General features: G+C 35.3%; 1 protein-coding gene across 3 annotated transcripts in view; it reads right to left on the bottom strand.

The window, feature by feature from the left end:
* Positions 1 to 20,462, bottom strand: part of LOC129283632 (uncharacterized) — an 81,501-nt gene that overhangs the window by 34,006 nt on the left and 27,033 nt on the right. For all 3 annotated transcript variants that reach the window (XM_064096142.1, XM_064096140.1, XM_064096141.1), the window contains 7 exons: positions 15,070 to 15,252; positions 14,306 to 14,552; positions 13,886 to 13,962; positions 13,259 to 13,463; positions 11,217 to 11,465; positions 10,370 to 10,547; positions 1,590 to 1,792 (listed from right to left, as the gene is read on the bottom strand). In XM_064096142.1, the coding sequence (XP_063952212.1) occupies positions 1,716 to 1,792; positions 10,370 to 10,547; positions 11,217 to 11,465; positions 13,259 to 13,282 (528 nt within the window). In that variant the 5' untranslated portion in view covers positions 13,283 to 13,463; positions 13,886 to 13,962; positions 14,306 to 14,552; positions 15,070 to 15,252 and the 3' untranslated portion in view covers positions 1,590 to 1,715. The remainder of the gene's footprint in view (positions 1 to 1,589; positions 1,793 to 10,369; positions 10,548 to 11,216; positions 11,466 to 13,258; positions 13,464 to 13,885; positions 13,963 to 14,305; positions 14,553 to 15,069; positions 15,253 to 20,462) is intronic.

The raw sequence follows: 20,462 nt of genomic DNA, 5'->3' as shown, positions 1-20,462 counted from the left end.
AGCAATGACAGAAATTACAGTAATACATGTAGTATTAATATGGTCTTCTAACAGCATAATTGAGCAGACCTTCAGTTCACTTTTAACTTTCTAGGCAATTCTTTAATTCAAGACAACTAAAAATATAACATGAAAAGTTTTCTCCAAAGATCAAAAGTGTAATTTCCTTTCACTAAAGTGATGTGACCATGCAAAATGTCAAACTACTCTTCGTGCAATTTGAGAGCAAATTTAATTCATTGCATTCAACCTGAGCCCCATTGTGCAAAGCAATGGACTCAAATCAATCTTAAATTGTGATTAATCTAAATTTCTCAAGCTAATATAGTGTCTCTAATAAAATTAAACCGGGAATCACTGATGAATAATATCATAACTTAATCACCTATATAACAGATAATGACCTACATGTATCATCATGATAAAGCTTAGAATCTCTTCTTTCACACAGTATAAGTCCACATGCGTGAGTAAAAACGGTTTGAAGAAAGGATACCAAAAAGTCACTTGGCAGGTGGTATCTGAATTACAAGAAAGAAATCACGTCTACAACGTTCAAAATTAAATCTTTAATGTGGTACCTCAGTCACAGAATATGGTCAAGAAATAAAAAAGTTCTGTATATTCAAATTAATGCTTGAATCCCAATAAATAAATAATATGAAGACGTTTTACAGGCAAGCTGTCGGAATAAATTAACAGAGAGTTGTACTTCTGCACATGACATCACAAATCTTGGTTGCATTGTCAATGGGAGGATCTCCACAGTATCAGAAATTTTGACATTCAAATGCTCATAACTTTTTTATTGTGTCCAATTGTTGTCAAACTTTCAATGATCATATTCCTTTTTTTTAATGCAATCTAACCTACTAGAGTTTCAATCTCCTTTAATGAAATAATGGAAATAAAAGCATTATTTCAAAGAATCAGAAGTTCGCTATTTGACCATTTTCTTTGATTGAAGTATTAACCTACGATCAGATTTTGAAGTTTTAGACAAATGTTTTCTTTTTGAAATTCAGATACCACCGACCAAGTGACTTTCTGGTATCCTTTCTTCAAACCGTTTTTACTCACTCATGCAGATTTAAACCATGTGATTCTAGATTCTAAGCTTTACAATCAGAGGTCATTTGTCTATTGAACTATGATCATTGAAAATTCTCTGTTTCAATTTAGTGGGACACACTGTATAGGGACATTAGATATGCCTTTATTACTATTGACTTGAATCCATTACAGCTGTTTGTAAGACAGGGCCCAGATTAAAGACAGGTATTAATTTGTCCAACTATGAAACCAAGAATGCAAGGACTATCAATAATTTACAAATACAAAAACCTCAAACAAAACAAATTAAGGACCATTTCAAACCTTACTTTGAAATGAACGCATAATTACTAACAGTTTAGTAACAGTTGTCAAACAAGCTGCAATGTTTCATTTCTATGAAAGTGCAAAAAAGCATGAGAAAAGTACAGCAGGACTTTGTCAAGATGTAAACTTTTTTTATATTGGTACGCACTCATATTTTAATGTGGTTTATCATTGTGGATGAACTTAAAAAGAGAGGTTCGTTGTCTTACCATTGTCAAAGCTCCTGTCAGAGGAAACCTGGTTTATTCTGATGCATGTGCTGGTAGAGGTTGGTCCTATCCATTGCAAACTGGACCTGAGAGGCGGAGAGGTTTCTGACAGCCTGCAGACGTTGTTCATGCTTGGTCTGATCCAGCGGATGGAGGAGGACGTAGCGGGGCTGGAAGTGGGTTGGCTTCATGGTCACGACATCCTAGAAAAAAAAATCAATCAGGACCATTTGGAATAAATTCTCTAGACAATTATCCTTTCTCAGTAACATCAAGATATCACTGAAAACCTGGTTATTCATGCAAGCTTCAACTTCGGATGTAGAGTCTGTAAATTGCCAGGTGGGTGTTTCATAAAGCTGTTCGTAAGATACGAATGACTTTACGCACGACTGGTGACCCCTTCTTGTGCTAGATGATACATCCCTATGTCATTCATTTAGGACATAAGAACATGTTCCAGTCGTTCGTAAAGTTGTGCGTAACTTTACGAACAGATTTATGGAACACCCACCAGGTTTGGTGTAAAATAGCTTTACATTCTGTTTGGTATGACCTATAAGGGTCTAATCTTCATTTGGTCCATTAAATTGCCATTTAGCCCATTCCGTCTGATATTCACTAAGTCTAACACCACATGAATCAGATTTCATGTGACAAAGTGTAAAATGATTAATAGATAAAATGAAAACTAGACCATTGGGTAAAATGACAATTAAGAAAACGTTTTTTTCTATGTTTGAAGTCGTAAGTATGGTATTGTGATTATCTTTTTTTGTTTATTTCCATTTATGTCTTCATGTTTGCGTTTGCGTTACAATGTGAACTCGCAAATCTGGTCCTATAAATATAACTTTTTGAAGTCCAAAATGTGAATTGTCCGATTTGTCAGTATCTAATCTTCATAGTAATTTTGTTGTGGAAGCTCTTAAGATTCATCTGGTGCAATTAATCGTTGGACCCATCAGTAGAATTTATTTTAGGTTGATTTTTTCGATACTGCATATTCTGTGTGTGTAGACAATGTGACCGCCGCAACTGCTGGCGCCGCAGCGCTGGGGGATTATAACATATGGGCCAGACACTGCACATTTAAAGGGATGGTCCGGGCTGAAAATATTTATATCTTAATACATAGAGTAGAATTCACTGAGAAAAATGCCGAAAATTTCATCAAAATCGGATAACAAATAATAAAGTTATTGAAGTTTAAAGTTTAGCAATATTTTGTGAAAACAGTCGTCATGAATATTCATTAGGTGGGCTGATGATGTTACATCTCCACTTTCCGTTTTCTTATGTTATTACATAAAATCATAATTTTTTCATTATTTCATACTTGTGTGAATAATATGTCTCCCTTATAATGAAATAAGTTGCAGCAATAAATATCTAATGCACTAAATCAGTTGTCAATCCAATTTTTCTAGTTCTTGGAGGAAAAAATTTGAATAAACCTAATTTCATATAATAAAATACAAAAGAACAAGTGGGGATGTGACATCAGCAGCCCACCTAATGAATATTCATGACGACTGTTTTCACAAAATATTGCTAAACCTTAAAATTCAATAACTTTGTTATTTGTTATCCCAAATACTTCCAGCCCGGACCATCCCTTTAAGCTCACTGTATTATTGCCCTATTTTTTGTTAAAAATCAAACTTGAAAATTCCAGGAAATGTATAGATGAATTTTGGGAAATTTGGGATTCACTTTTGGATAGACCTCTGGAAAACACTGTCCCATCCCACTTAAAGGAGAATGAAACTCTTGGAGCAAGTTAGCTTTTGTGAAAGCAGAAAAATCAAAGAATAAGATCAACAAAAGTTTGAGTAAGATAGGACTAGCAATAGAAGAGTTATGAGCATTTGAATGTCGAGATCACTAATGCTATGGAGATCCTCCCATTGGCAACGCAACCAAGATCTATGATATCACAGATGAACAACTCTCCCCTTTTGGACACAGAAAATATACCCCAAAACATCTCTTTTTGGTCATTCTAATCTTATGACAAACGATTCATCAATGATATAATGTTGTGAAACCTCTGTACTTGTCCTCTCATAAAGAGAACACCTCACCTTGTGATAGATTCTATATAAGTGAGAATATAAGTGAAATAAGTACTAAAGCAATGAGGGAGTTGTACGTGTGTGACATCACAGATCTTGATAGCATTGCCAATGGGAGGATCTACATGGCATTAGTGATCTCAATATTCAAATGCTCATAACTTTCTTATTATTCATTCAATCTTCCTCAAACTTTCAACAATATGTTTCTTTGATTTTTCTCTTTGATATGGATTCAGCTGGTTTCAAGGGTTTTATTCTCCTTTAAGCTTGGAAGAGCTGCTTTAAGGGATTTCTTCTTCAAGGTTCAGTCTTCTGTGAAAGGAAAACATGAATGGATCAGTTAAATTGATTTATTCACTTTATGTGCTGGAAGAATCAGTAAAAGAAAATAAAAGAATAGGTCTAACTTGTTACTTTAACAAAAAAAATAAATATGTATAGGCCTACATGTAATTATTATTATTTGTTTGGCATAACCTGTGCTTGGGAGGTGAAAAGCGAACTGAATCACTATGACCCACAGGTCTCTCCTCCCGATATAACTGATTGGGGGGGGGGGGGGGTTGCAGGTGGACCACTACACCATGGTTTCCCCATATTCTTATACGAATAGTGCAGTGGGTTCTTAACGTGCAAAGGTGGTGACTCTCCTCTACACGGGACCTCCATTTAACTTCCTATCTGAGGGACGGAGTGTTTTCCATTGTAACATAACCTGCATCTATGAAACATGGGAGAGACGTTTACACACAATGCACTGGCTTCAGTCATCCGCCCAAGGTGGACTCGAACCACGATCTTTGGTTTGACGGGCAGATGCATTACGACTGAGCCAAAGTACATGTACATGTAACAGTATCACTAACAGGTACAGCCTGTGCACACTACATCTAACTTTAGATCATATCAATGGCTTGGCTTTGTAATGCAGATTAAGATATGAAATAGACTAGAGGTCTAATAAATTATGAATTAAGAAGTCCAGGTTAACCCCGGGATAATATCACTTTCAATTACTTTTTAGAAAACAGAATTTGGGGGAATTTATATCACATGATTTATTCATGATCTGCCCGTCTGTAACATCACAAAATTAAATAATTTAAAATCTATATCTCCAATATCCTGACTTCTCCTGCTTCCTCTCACTTCTTCTCTGTTCATCACATAATAATTAATAAATAAAACCAACATTTACAAGATATATGAATGATAATATTACATGCAAAACTTTAATGCATGTTATCAAAGAGTATGTTCATATCACATCAGAGTATAATTTTGCATCATATATCAATACATCACAAAAGAAACATTTGAAACAACTGTTTGCCAGCAATTACACTTTTTCATATATCAAATAATTTTTTGTGAATTTATATCACACAATTTTTGATGATCTGCCCATCTGTGATGTTACAAAATAAAATAATTAAAAAATCTCCAATATCCTGACTTCTTCTTCTCCCTCTCACTCCTTCTCTGTTCGTCACATAATTAGCAATAAATCGGATCAATATTTTAAAACAAATAAGAATGATATGCATGCATACATGTATTTCAACCGGTGTGTTGACTCAGTTGGTAGAGTGTCTGTCTCATAAACGGGAGGTCAGGAGTTCAAACCCCCGGCCACATCAGACCATAAGACAAAAGATGGGAGTTGCTGCTACCCACAATCAACTGCGCAAAATTGATTTTCAGAGAATTTCTGTTTCAGATTTTTTGTTGTTGAAACAATGAAATATGGTTTCCTTTTTAGTAACAATAATACTGTTTTCTTTGAATAACTCTGCAGCTATTACCTTATAAGTTCCCCATTATTGCTCTGAACAATAAAAAAAGTTATTAATTTACAATGCACTTTAATAGTTGGTCTTTATAAACCAGGGGAATCGGATTGTAGATCTTGAATTAACTCTTTAAGAGCCATTGGCAGCTATGCGTGCCCTTAGCCCTCTAGTGCCATTGGCACGTATACGTGCCCAAATATTTTTTTTTGTTTATCCAATTTTACAGCCAGAAAATCAACACCATATTCTGTGTTTTTAATGTTGTTATACTGGCAATTAATTCACAATTCATTTTATCATATAAAAAATAGTGGTTTACATAGACATTTTTTGAGTAAAATTGTATTTTTGCATCATTATTTTGAAGAGTTGATTTCGGATATTGCCGCGATCTGAATCAAGATTTCCCCTATAGACACGTGTGATATAACGGTTGTGTGTAGCAATACACATACACTTCTATGGGCAGAGCAAAGGCGAATGTGCGAAGGCATTCAGCTCGGAATTGACCAATGACAGAGCGGTACGATGTTCCTCACCCAACACTACTCGCCCATTCGCTATTGTTACATGAATATTCATGAGCTATCGATCGGGTGTTTTGCAGGCCCGTATGGTAGTATTCTTGTGTCAAGGCTTTTTCTGCCTGCAAATGTGCACGGTTTGGGAGTTTTTTTTTTTGGGGGGGGGGTGGGGGAGGGGGCGGGGGAAAGGTCTTATACTTTGTTTTTAGCATTCTCACAAAAATGTTCTCGTTATAAATATATGAGTAAAGAAGGCTGTCATTTCCAACTCTCGTCTGCGCACTGCAATAATCACACTCATTATTTATTTATTCATTTATTATTGTTATCATTATTATCATTATTAGTATTACTATTATCATAATCATTATTATCATTATTTTTATTGTTATTATTATCATTATTCTTCTCCTTCACCTTCTTTTTATTATTATTAATGTTATTGCCATCAGAATTATCATCATCATCATCATGATTATTATTCAAAAATAATTGTTGTAATCATATCAATTGCATTCCTTCTGCAGCCAAACTCTCTCTTCATAAACTTAAGATCAGGTAAATAACGGTTCATATTCGTTTGTGTTTTTTTAGCCCAAATCATAGAAAAAATGATTGTTATGCTTATCAATATCATATTCAAACTTCTCAAAAAAAGATGAATCGTTCAATATTTTCCTCGAATTAAATAGGAAGAAGCAGAAAAATAAATGTAATAATTAAAACGGCCGATAATACCGCTTTATTCGTCTCAAGATTTATTTTTTTTCAAGGTGGATGTTTTTCCTTTGCTAAATCAAACCATTGGTCAGAGAAAAAGTAAACGGAGTTTATAAAGTGATATCAGATGTTTTTAGGAAAAGAAAGAAAGGGATACATTAACAAAACCGATTAGACCGACCTGTTAGTTGCTGCATCATTGACGTCACTATCAAGGGGATTTTAAATCGACTTTAGAGAGTAGAAATGGAAATGATAATGATGATAACGGGTTGAATATTACAATTCTTTATACCACGCATATTATTGTACACTATGTTATCTGAACAAATTATTTCTTTTACCATGGATAGTGCTACGAGCTGGGGAGGCCCTGGGCGGATGCAGGATTTTTCTGTAGGGGGGCAAATTGTTTTCTCTTTACCTGGGTCACCCATAAGAAATCAATACCGGAACCTTTGAAAGTATTCAAAAGTCAAATCAAAAGACATGCGTGAGCCCAGATTTCTATGAACATCCTGTGCTAAATTACTCTTCTTTTAGATAATAGGTCAGGAGGGAGCACGGATTAGAGATTCCTCATGAAAGAGAGTCTGGGCATCTATTGTTCATGACTTGGTGGCATGAACAAAAGAATGTACTCACGTAGAATGTTAACAGGTGGCTACTTTGGTCAGACCAGTAATACAGAACAAATAGGCCTATTTTATTTTTGAAAATTTGTATTGATTTTTTTTGTTTGTAACTGATCTGCATTCCCTCTTCTTTGATTCACAAAAATATTTAAACTTTTTTTTTCTTACTTCTGTGCACTTTGCCAAGAACGCCCATATTATTTTGTGGGATTTTATACCCCAAACTTGTAAGTATTGAATCTGTCCGACCCCTCTTTATCTATATTTCAATATATCATCTTTAGTTCTTTTATACTTTGTCTCCTTCTGACTGGCAATAACTTTGTTTTTTACACTACGAATAAAAAAAATTACAGTCTTATTTTGAAGACTACACGAATGAAAGGCAATGGTTGGCCGCACTTTGAAGATACATGGCACTAATATATTATTGTGTGTGTTTGCGTGGGGATCGCAGCTGTGCTGTGATTGGTCACTTGATCGAAGACAATGCCTTTATACATACTCTCTCGTACTTCAGAGGAAATAACTTGAATAGCAAAATAGTATTTCATTCAAAAGAGCATACTTTTTCGCTATTTCTGTTTGTTCAATTTCATAAATAGATACGTCATTTGAAAGGTTAAACATTGAACTTTCATTTTATCTTCGTAATTTCTTGGTATCTCTACAATTCCTCAGGTTATTTACTCTTTGAAATGTTCATGAAATCATTATTTTCTAGGTTTTACTTATTGAAAAAAAACGATGTAAAATATTACATATTTTCTCATTTTTTCCAAACGCGAATATGAAAGATAATAACACGATCATAAAGCCCATGAACCATGCATCATTTCATGTGCAGAAAGTTTTATTATACAACGTACGGGTAAAAAAATATGACCGTTTTAAAATCAGTCGCTGCTCACATTTCGGTCAATTTAGGATTCCATCGAATACCCCTGGCAGTTAAGGGGTATTCGTATTGGCACAGTAAGAGTTAAAGAAAGTATGAACCAGCAACCTAGCATAACATCACCTCTAGTCTTCAACTACTCTAGTCTGGCAAGGTTCCAAACTCGTAATGTAATACTCTGAGCAGTATTTTTTTAATAAAGGCCCAACTGAATAATTACACTCTTATTCAATAAATACATTTGTATCAAAAGTTTCAAGACCTTTTCTTCTTAAAACATTTAATAGTCTATGATATTGGGCTACTTTATTCTCTGTATTATTAATAGTGTTCTTAACCCTAAAAGGACGGGGGGGGGGGGCTGATTCAGCCCCCCCCCCTGAGTCTTCTTAGGCGTTGATATAGCCCAGTCTACATGATGGTTCATAGTTCCCCCAATAGTTCCCCCAATTAGAAAATTCAAATAAATAAGTCATATTGAATTTACAATTACAAATATTAACATTTGTATGCTATACCACCTTATAATCCATTGTGCTCCAGTCACCTTGAACATCACAGACTCAAATCGATCCATGATATGCCACCAGTAAGTTTCGTTGGTATGTACGTATGTAGCAGTATACATGTATCATGTCATCCTGGCAAAATCCACTCTAAACCAACCAATGAGATGCCATCGGAAATAACATAACATCCTTCTTTTTTTTGTTTTTGTTTTTTTTAATGTTGCTTAAGGATTCAAAGGTAATGTATTCAGGGTCAATAATACATTATTCCTAATGAAAAAATTTCCTCTTTATTGGTTGTCTCTGTTGAGATTTAATTGTCGGTAGTGTGGTCATGTGATGTGCTCTCAGCATGGAAATTATTATGTTGTGTGAGTTGGTTATTCCTAACATTCTTCTGCAAAATTGGTTGAAGTTGGCGTGCATGGACTCGATCCCTTGCTCATTTAAGAGCTCCAGTCCCACTCTGAACTTGTGAAGCGGATGGATACTATGATCCTCTAGGATATGCAGTTTTGGCGATATTGATATGCCCGCTTTCCAAATCATTCTCATGAAGATGTCAATTGCCTTTTCTGTATAAAACAAATAGTATGGCAAGTTCCCCAAAGTCTGCGCAGTCCCCTAAGTCTGCGCACACGCGTATCTGCACGATTCTAGTAAAAGATATGCAACAAACACAGACTTTACACATGCAATACATAGACAGATATTCATTAAAAATCTGACTCAAAATGGTGGGAAAATAATGAATTTAGGGCATTTCATGTGACAACCTCAAAATGCAGCCTTTCTCATCAAAATCCCTGAATTGTGTGCAAAGTGAATGGGTGCGCAGACATATGAGGTACCTTTTTTTTCAATCTGAAAATGACTGCCCGAAGTTTTTTCCAAGAAAATCCTACATTTCTTTCAAATCTTTATGAGATATTTGGTACACTTTCTCATAATAATATAAGGAACATTATTCACTGAAAGATTTTGTGAAATAAAAAGAAATTCATGTTAAATCTTAAACTCAAACTGTTAGGTGCGCAGACTTGGGGACCACAATCATAAAAGTAATTAGAAGTATACATGTAGGTGAGAGATTTGTTTTGTTAAGGGGGGGGGGTGTAGAATTCAGAATGGCTGCACAACCAACTAACACCATGACCAGCCACTGTTCATTTTCTTTTTCATTTTTTTTTCTTTCTTTTTCCCAAACGACATGTCAAATAAAATTTCGATATTGAATTTTGTTTTTCACTTCTAGGAAAATTTAGTCATATCATAGCTAGAAGAATTGAAATGAAAATATGTGTATAATAAAATTGATTAAACAATAAACAAAAGAATCAATCAAAATTGCCAAATTTTGTCTTGATAGAGATTCTATCTATTAAGGCTCATTAAAATGTAAAAAGAAAAAAAAAGCTTTAGTATCATAGAACTGTATTTGAGAGAAATAATTACCCCCTGAAATTAAAATGCATTTCACTTGGTAATTGGTATTACAAATTCAAAACAATTTTGCCTTGTGAAAGAAAAAAACATATAGCTGAAAGCCATACATTTGACATACAAGTGTAATTAAATTGAAATATTTTGTATTGATTGCAATCATTGCATTCAGCATACCTGTTTGTTTAATCTCTTCTGCAGACATCTTCTTCTTGGTACTGATTGCGGAGTGGCAATCTGCAAAGCCAAAGAAGAGCTTTTTGTACTTCTCTCCCATGGTTGCTGCTTGCCTAAAGATGTCATCCGGGATGTCCATCTCATTTGGACTCTTTGTGAACGTCTCAATGACTTCAGGCTATGAAATAAACAGTGTATATTTGAAAATTGATTAAAAAAATAGAATGTTAATACTAATAGTGTCAATTGAAGACACACTTATCTTTTTATCAATTTCTAATTTCCATAAATGTAAAAAGTTATCTATTTTAGCTCCAATTAAGGTGTCTTTTCCATAAAAATATTTTCTAAGGAGTTTCATCTTCATCATTTTTGCATTACTTTGTAAATATTTTGCTTTCTGACGCAGAACCAACACAGATTTTTAATTGTCCTATATAGCAGCGACAGTGATCGGAGCAAATTTTGTTGTCACATTGTCAATCGTCTACATTCATTCCATTCTTTATATTCCTTACATTTTTTTTGAAATGCATGAAGACAAGTTGACAATCAACTTTATTCTTGGCTCATTAACGCATCTGGGAATGACAATTATCTGATTATATTTCTGCGGAGTGTTTCCTGAAAGGACTTGTCAGACGTTTTATCCAACAGTTACTATGGTAACAGGGCTTCTCAGCCAATCATGATCAAGGAAAGTTGTCAGATCTGACAATTTGTTGGTTGAAAATGTTGATAAAAAATGCTCCCCTAGTGTCACATGATCGACTCTCAATGGTGACACAAGTCATTGTTTGACATTTAAGATTTTTTAAAGATACTTAATTATCTTATAATTCATTACCTTGCAGCATACGTTCACATGATTTCCCACAAAAGCTCCTCCATTGTACGGCTGCCTGTAGACATGGAATACCTGCAAGATATTCTCTAGCCCTTGAACAAGCGGGCCCAACTGTGGATGGAGGCACTCTACTTCTGGCAGCTCTTGAAGGTGTGTGATCTTTTGTTCAATTGCCAGGCAATCCCGCTCAAACAAGTCATAAATCTTCTTAAATATACCCAAAGATACATGGAGGGTTGGGATAACGACCTACATTAAAAATGAGAAATTGCACACAATTTTGAATTTTTTTTTTAATGCAATCATAACTTTGAAGTGGATCTATTTCATAAAACTTACACATAATCATCCAGTATTGGCTTAAGTATTGCTGCTGATGATCTTGTTCTTTTGGCACACACACACCAGCACATACAAGAGAAGACATCGCATCTTGAGAAATACTGCCAGCATTTTGGACTAGAATTAAACCAAAAGAAGACAGAAGTATTGACTCTCAATGTTCCAAATTCACTGCCACTACAGGTATATGGAGAAGATCTACCATTCACTGAAGATTATTAGTAGCAATGTTAGCTATGGAGGGGCAGGGAAAGACATTAAAAACCGACTCAACAAAGCCAAAACTGTGTTCAGCATGCTTAGGAATGTATGGAGGTCGCAACAGTATAGAGTAAAGACTAAGCTAATAGTATATCAGAGCTGCGTAATTTCAACACTTTCATATGGCTCAGAATGCTGGAGGATGACAAGACATTACTTCCAGGGACTGTCAGGCTTCCACATCCAAAGTATATACTTCATATATTCTGGCGTAATACAATAACAAATGAAGAGCTATATGAAAGATGCCAACAAGAAAGTATGGAAGACATACTTATGAAAAGGAAGTGGAGCTGGATCGGACATCTACTAAGAATAGAAGAGGATGACATTACAAGGACAACACTGCATGGACCCCAGAAGAAAGGAGAAAATAGGCTGGCCCAAGAACACCTGGGACGGACCGTGGAGGGCGAAATGTTTAACCTCCGACAGACCTGGGGATCACTTGAGAGACTGACCCAAGACAGACGGGAGTAGAGAGCTTATGTTGCTGCCCTACATGCCAGGAGACATAACGGGCAGTGCGTAAGTATTGGTTTAACAGATGAATGAATTCCATGTCACTAGACAAAGGTGTTTTTAAGGTCAACAAAGTTAGGATTTTATCATTAAATGAACTGATTTTTTTTAATAGTAAAATTATATGAAAGTTGATTTTCAAGTCGGTACTGCTGCCATGTTACATGTAAATCATGTAATGCAGGCTGTCAAAGCATTCCACATGTTGTTTCATTACATCATTTTCTTTAAAATCTGGGTCATGGGCATAAAATTTGTGTTAAAGGGATGGTCCGGGCTGAAAATATTTATATCCTAATATATAGAGTAGAATTCACTGAGCAAAATGCCGAAAATTTCATCAAAATCAGATAACAAATAATAAAGTTATTGAAGTTTAAAGTTTAGCAATATTTTGTGAAAACAGTCGTCATGAATATTCATTAGGTGGGCTGATGATGTCACATCTCCACTTTCCGATTTCTTATGTTATTACATAAAACATAATTTTTTCATTATTCCATACTTGTGTGAATAACATGTCTCCTTATAATGAAATAAGTTGCAGCAATAAATATCTAATGCACTAAATCAGGTGTCAATCCAATTTTCTAGTTCTTGAAGGAAAAAATTTGAATAAACCTAATTTCATATAATAAAATACAAAAGAACAAGTGGAGATGTGACATCATCAGCACACCTAATGAATATTCATGACAACTGTTTTCACAAAATATTGCTAAACTTTGAAATTCAATAACTATGTTATTTGTTATCCGATTTTGATGAAATTTTCGGCATTTTGCTCAGTGAATTCTACTCTATTTATTAAGCTATAAATACTTCCAGCCTGGACCATCCCTTTAATAGTGGTGTGTGTATTTAAGTAGCTTTGATGATACATATGTAGTAATCATTAAAATATCAAAAGAACTTACATCATCAATCTCAATTGGTATCATAGCTTTCCGGATAATGCTATGGGGACCTCCTTGGAGATTAGTTTATTTGAGCCACTTTTGCGAAATTTCCTGAAGTCTGATTTGATCTTTTTTAGGCTGCATTTGACAGAGGGCACCCGTTCTTCTTTGCTCCTTTGCATCCCATCTCTGGTAAGAAGACAGTATATACAGCAGTACCTAGCTGTATACATGTAAGTATAAAGTCATAAATTTATATTGTACAGGTAGAAATAAGAATTTGTCAAGCTAAAACTTGTTTGAGTATTATGAATTTGCAGAACACGGGTCTTATTTTTCATTTTGAGAAAATTAAATGCATCTTGCAAAAGATTTAATTGAAAATGAATTTTTGGTTATTCATTCGGTAATCTACAGAACTTCTGGACAATTAAGGGGTAGTCTTCAATCTTTGCCTATTTCTCTCAAAATTAGATTTAAAAAAAGGTCTGTGATCAGGTAGGGAAACTTTATATCCCCCAATTTCACAAGAGATTAACCCATGGGTGGCTACAAAACCATTTCTACTGAAGATTTTTTTTGTACAGTTAACGAGCATTCCTTTCATTACCAAAATGTGATTATATATTATCATTTTAAAGTTACCATTGCAGCTGAATATCCCATACGTCTTCACCAAGAATTTGTAGTCTACGAAACATCGGATGTGTATCTTTTTTTCTCTGCAAAGTTAAACCCAAAACCAAACATTAAATGCAGTCCTATAAGTATTATGTTTGAATATATAACTGGAATTTATTTTAAACATAAGGATTATCATTATTAAGGAAAGATATTCAAATGCATCACATGTTTATGGCATGTTACAATCAAATACGATAGATTAACATACATGTAGTTTAAAGTATGTGATTCACTTTACAGGTTAGAACTGAAATTTAGAAATTGTTATTTTTATCCTGATAGTCCTATGGGCCGGGTGGGGGGGGGGGGGGGGTGTAATGGCCCACCCTCAACGCCTTTTTCTTAAAATGATTGAAGATGATGCTAGTTGTTGATAAATACCTCCATTTACTCTTCTTCATTTGTTTCAGTTGCCTCCCTAGGGGATGAATCATTATCTGAAGGGATGACGTGGAATCCGGACCTTCATAGTAATCGACAATCAAGGTGTTGTGAGAGGCATTTGGATTTTCAACGTTGCAGACCTCTACTGCCAGCTTGAAGGACCCCCCACCATGGTCCCCCAAAAAACTTGATCCACACTTTATCTTCAGGGATCGCCCCATCGTGATTTGTGACAAATCTACTCCTGTGGAAAGATGGGATATGGAACATGAACATATATGGTAGGTTTTAGTGATTTCTACCAATTTAAATGCCTTAACTATAACAAGACTGGCCTCAACATTTTTCAAGATATTTGATCAATGTGACAGGCCCCACCATGCCTTTTCATTACTTTTTTCTTTCAAGTATAATGCAAATTTAAAGCTATGTTTGTGGCAATTGGCACAAGGTTCTAAAATTATGCAACATTATGCAAGTGCCTATCAGATGAAAGTTTGCTCAAAAACTTGATTTGATATACAAACCCCATGCATATTCCTGTTTGGAGCAAAAATTTCTAATTGTATTTAATATTTTTACTTTTCCTGAATTAAATCATGGCTCTAGCCATGGAGGACTATCGATTGTCATTTTGGGATGTAAATGACAATGGCCAGATCACTGAGTTGAATAGATTAATTTCATGTTGTTTATGAACAGAAAAACATATAAAAGGCAATAATACATGTATTTTATTCAAAATAAAGCAATATACTCACTTTTCATTGTTTTCCAAGAAATCCATGAGTTTCTTGCAAATTTGAAATGTATACATATGGGTGTTTGGCTGTTCTAGTGACTGTTTTCTTGGAGTCGATGTGAAAAGTTTCCTCCTCGTCAATGTAAATTGAGAATTAAGAGCTTGTAGTTCCCGTTCAGAAGAGAATTTCCCATTGTTGTATCTGTATGTAAGATAGTGATATTTGAAAAATACATCATCTCCTAAAACACAAATCACTTTTGAACATGAGTACCCTTTTAAACATAATTATGTCATAAATATTCCTGTGAAATACACAGTATAAACATTATTGTAATGTCACATTTTGATGGCCATTTACTAGAAACATGTTTATAATAATAATAATATAGGTATATTTATCCAGGGAAACCACTTCAGTTCTGAAAACTGTTCTCCCAGCGGGTCCTGCTATTGTTACACTTAAAAAAGAAAGATTTGATCCTTATGCATATGCCCACAAAAGAGATAAATAGCCCCCACTCACTTGCTTTATACAGATAGGGGGCATGGCTCCCCAAAATTTTCATGAAAAAGAAACCCCCCAAAATGGGGCAAGATATATTAATTTCTAAATACTATGTCAAATGCTATCACAAATGTGTTTTTTTATATGGAAGGTCATAAATGTTTAACATTTTAACCCTAACTAGGCTGGGCTTTTTTGGCTGTTCTGTGGCCGGGGGGGGGGGGGGGGGGGGGGGGGGGGGGGTTGATTCAACCCCCCCCCTGAGATCTCGGCCGCCGATCGCGCGAGCGCCGCAAAAATTTGCACGCTGGTAGTGTGCGATGTAATCTACAAGGCTGTATGGTAAAATTTTCCAAAATAATGAAATTTTTTTTTAATATGAATTAATTATGCTAATTTATGCATAAATCATACTTTTTTGCTCTAATTCACTAAATAAAGCTCCTAGAATGCTAATTTTTGGTAAAAATATTCTTTGTAGCATTCTTACAATAGCAATTGAAAAAAACTTCGGTTTGGAAATCAATTTCTTATGTATTTTATTGTTTTATGAATTTCTTATGTATTTCCCTGTTTTTCAACCTTTTGTTTTTCTTTGTTTTTTTCACCAGATTTATTGCACAACCTTTTTTAAGCATAATTATGCTAAAATCAATTGCTTTCAGCTGTTTAAAGTAAAAATAATCATATCTTTATGAATAAGATGAGAAAACTCAGTTTGCATTGACTTTGTACACAAAATCACGTTTTGGAACAATTTTTGGTCTGACATGCACTTACAAAATGTTGCGTAATTTCGGAACCACGTACCCGGGCGTCGTAAATTTGGTCTCAAAAGATGCGCGAGACTTAAAAGTATACACTCTGCGAGTGGCGCGGTCAAAAAATTTCGCGCGGTGGAATGATCACAGAAAATGTTGAGGGGGGGTTGAATATTCAACCCCCCCCGGCCATTTTAGGGTTAAGAAAATGTGTTGAAAGGTAAGATATCCAAGTGTTTTGAGTATCTTTAAAGTATACATCCAAAGAAAATTCACGAAAATGATGATTATAGACAAATTATATATGAATGGAAAGGTCTTGTCTTTTTATACACAAATATGTCACTAAAAAGTCTTATTGATGTCGTGGAAATGCAAGAAATGAAATTATTAGAGACCCTTCTCAGCCCCCCCAGCCGCCCCCAGACCGACAGTTCACGCAGTGAAAACAGTCGAGAATAATGACGTCACACAATAATCGAGCTCATTATCCCTCTGTGCATAATACACTGAATCACCTTACTGACCTCTTCAATATCTTCCGAATTTACCGTTTTCTTCATGTAATGTGACATCCGAATTCTGTTTTCGACAACTTCAGACTATAAGGGAACCAGAACTGTGTTATTTTGCCCGTTTTTTATTGAATTGTGAACTGGAAAGATCGATTTTGTCCACTCGACAGTCTTCGTTGTGTTGCTCTACTAACTATTGAAAAACTCCAAGCTGCACGGTCCCATTCACTTGCTCCCGATGCATGTTGCAGGCTACGCTGTTTGATCCAGTCAAAAGTCAAGGTAAGCATGTTTGGAAACTGTACTTGTTCTGACGATGCATTCAGGTCAGATGACAGATACAGATCTGATATAAGTTTAGAATCATGCATTTTGGCATAACTACTATTAAAATTAAAAAGTTTTTATTTTAGAAATAATGTTTTTGCACAATTCCACCCAAGGGTTCATTACATGCCGCCACGCACAGAAAAATCAAGCCATAGAAGTCGTGTGTTGTGGACCCAAGAAGTGAGATCCCAGACGCCTCCAGGCTAAGCACGCGCGACCCACTAGTTAGAAATCCACTGCCAAACGCGGTTCGTGGTGCGAGGTTAGTATACTTAATACGTGTGAGTGGCACAATTCCAGCAGATTTTTTCTTCAGATTTCTAAAACTGGTCAGGACTCAGGCAGGCGATTAAATTATTTAGGAGCACTGAGTGGTATGGACCATGGCTGAAAATCTGCTGTTTCAGAGGAATGTTTATCACCATGATGCCGATGTCATGAAGCCAGACAAATTTTCAGCAGTGATTACCCTGATTCCTGGCCAAAATCACTCACACATATTGAGTGGTTAGTATTAGTATACTACTAGTACGTATTGTGAGGTTAGTATTAGTATACTAACCACGAACCGCGTTTGGCAGTGGATTTCTAACTAGTGGGTCGCGCGTGCTGGGATCTCACTTCTTGGGTCCACGACTTCTATGGCTTGAATTTTCTGTGCGCGGCGGCATGTAATGAACCCTTGGGTGGGCCAAAATTAGAGTCTGGTGTTTCTTTCTGATTAGAGTGTTGCTGCATATATGTATGCGTAATGCCTTCAACAATGAAGATAAATGCAATCTTTGTAATGACACAGAGACACAGAGAGCACCGTACCTCAAGTGATGTTCGTGTAGTCTCCACTTCACTACTGGAGTACTGCTACAGCCTACACTACGCTACACACCTACCCGGGTAGGTGTGGCGTACATGTACGGTAGTGTAGCGGTAGTGAAGTGGAGTGGGGCCTACACAAACATCACTTGAGGTAGAGCACCAGTGTTCTGAGTGGAACTTTTCAGGTGTCTAAACCTACTATCATTTGTTGTTGACCGGGAATTACATGCCACCGCACGTCATCAATCATCACGATAATTAAATTCATACTTTGATTTGATTATATCTTTTTTTCTCTCTTCTACACACAGATCTGCACACTTGCTGACTCTGGTGACTTCTGGTCTCTGCTTGCTACCTCAATCTGGGAGATTCCATCATGTCCTTTTACTATGATTTGGGTATAGCCATTTTTTTCTTCACTCTTTCCAGGACCTACGGTTTGCAAGTTGTGGACTGATAATGATACAAAAGAAAATTTTTCTTTATCAATCTTGGAAACAATTTTGAGCACAGTTTTGGAGAGAACTAAGAAATTTGACTTGGACAGGAATACAGCTTGTCAAAAATAATAACACACAATTTAAACGAAAGAACAATTTTAATGTTACTAGGGCATTTTGCGAGAAATGTTATACTCAATCTCACGTCCCAAATCAAGGGTAAGTCCTTTGATTAAACATGTAGTTGAATTGCGATTGCAACTCGACCTTATTACGCTTGAATTTGAATTTAAGACTTACGCTTGATTTGCAATTGAACATAAGTTTCTTGCAGTGCCCCATAATTATGTTTTGTTATCAGATATTTAACGTGCTGATTTTTCTCGAAAGGTATAATATATTTGTCCTTTTAAACGGTATTTGAATATGGGTACGCCTTTTATTTGTTTTCCACAATATTTATTGCATGTATGAACAGAAGTGAAATATTTATTGTGAAGCACTGTGAATGTTGTGTGATGGTTCATCATTTTTGTTATAAGACGGAAAGCCTGGTGGATGTGAGGAAGTGGCCTGGATGAAAGAAAAGTGAACATGTGTCCAATTACTGATTTGCATATTCTAAGACAATTTTGTTTCTGGATAAATTTTGCTATGCATTCCCTACATTAAGAGTAAAGGAGAAGTCCACGCAATCAAAAATTCATTTGAATTTAAAGAAAAATAACAAGATATTGCAGGAAATTTCATAAAAACTTTGATTCAAATTTATATAATTACTATTTTAACAGTTCCGTAAATATAACCTATTGTGATCAGATGAAGAGTTTTCTATCGTCAAATCTGCAAAGAATAAAAAACAAAATGCCACAAAAAATAGAAACGAATGTGATGTGAGTGACAACTCTAATTTGCACATCATTGTTTTGTGTATATGACTGTTTTGAGTAAAAACAACAAGGGAAATTACTCTATTCAAATAATTTTTAGTTGATGTGGACTTGACTTTTAACTCTACCCCTCCCATCCCAAATAAGAGTAGAAATAATCTAATCAAGAACTTGAAAATCAAAAGCAGCAATTAAGAAGCAAGATTTGATAAATACAGGTCTGAATAGAATTTCACAAGAGAATAAAAAGAGAAAAAAAAGATGGGTAGGGACGGGGAAGGAATAAAAAAAAAATACCCAGAAAAAAAAACCGAGTTTCGAACCAGGGTCCTCGCACATGACAAAACAATGGCCAACGCATTTGGCCACAGACCATCGCCCTAACGGGAAGGCATTTTTAAGATATATGAAATAAAAGTCCGCTTGCCGCTGTTTCCTAATAATGCTTCGGCAATTCAACTGCAATTTCAGTCATTTCGCGATGGATATTGCCGTGTTTTTTTGTGGTTCCTGACTTTGCTACTTAATGAAATTTCATAATTTTTGTTCAGTCATAAAGAAGAATGTCTATGCTTTATATTGACTATAACATTAATGTGATGCAAGTGTGATTTCTACGTGAAAATATGCTTTGTTTATTCACATATATTTCTTGAAAAAAAAAAAAATTCTAAGCTAAATATCGGTTACCAAAATACGTTAAATGTGCACTTTTTTTCACTGTTCAGTAAATTCAAACTTTTATCTATATAACAAGACCAATCTTAAGAGGAATAAACAATTCTAAGAGCAAAAAACGCTGATTGGAAAGATCGTCTCCAATGGGCTGCTGTCAGCTCAGCTGCTCACTGCTCATTGTGTGACGTCACTCAGCTGGAGCTCGCAAGAGGACCGGTGGAAGGCAGAAATATGGCATGAAAATAAATCATTTTTGAGAGCTGATTTCTGCAATCTCTGATCACTATTTTGAAAAGTGAAGTTATATATCTGATTAGTAATACTTCCCCTTTACAATGATGACCACATAAAGTCATTATAAAATACTTTTGATTCTTTGGATGTATACTTTAAGGGGATAATTTTTTTGTAAATCTATATCTGTAAACCATTCTTAAAATTCATGTTTTACCTATGATTTTTCAAAGAAAT

This window comes from Lytechinus pictus, chromosome 3, assembly GCF_037042905.1.
Source record: "Lytechinus pictus isolate F3 Inbred chromosome 3, Lp3.0, whole genome shotgun sequence".
NCBI lineage: Eukaryota > Metazoa > Echinodermata > Echinoidea > Temnopleuroida > Toxopneustidae > Lytechinus > Lytechinus pictus.
Note: the sequence above shows the minus strand (reverse complement) of the source record. Positions and strands in the feature narration are given on the sequence as shown.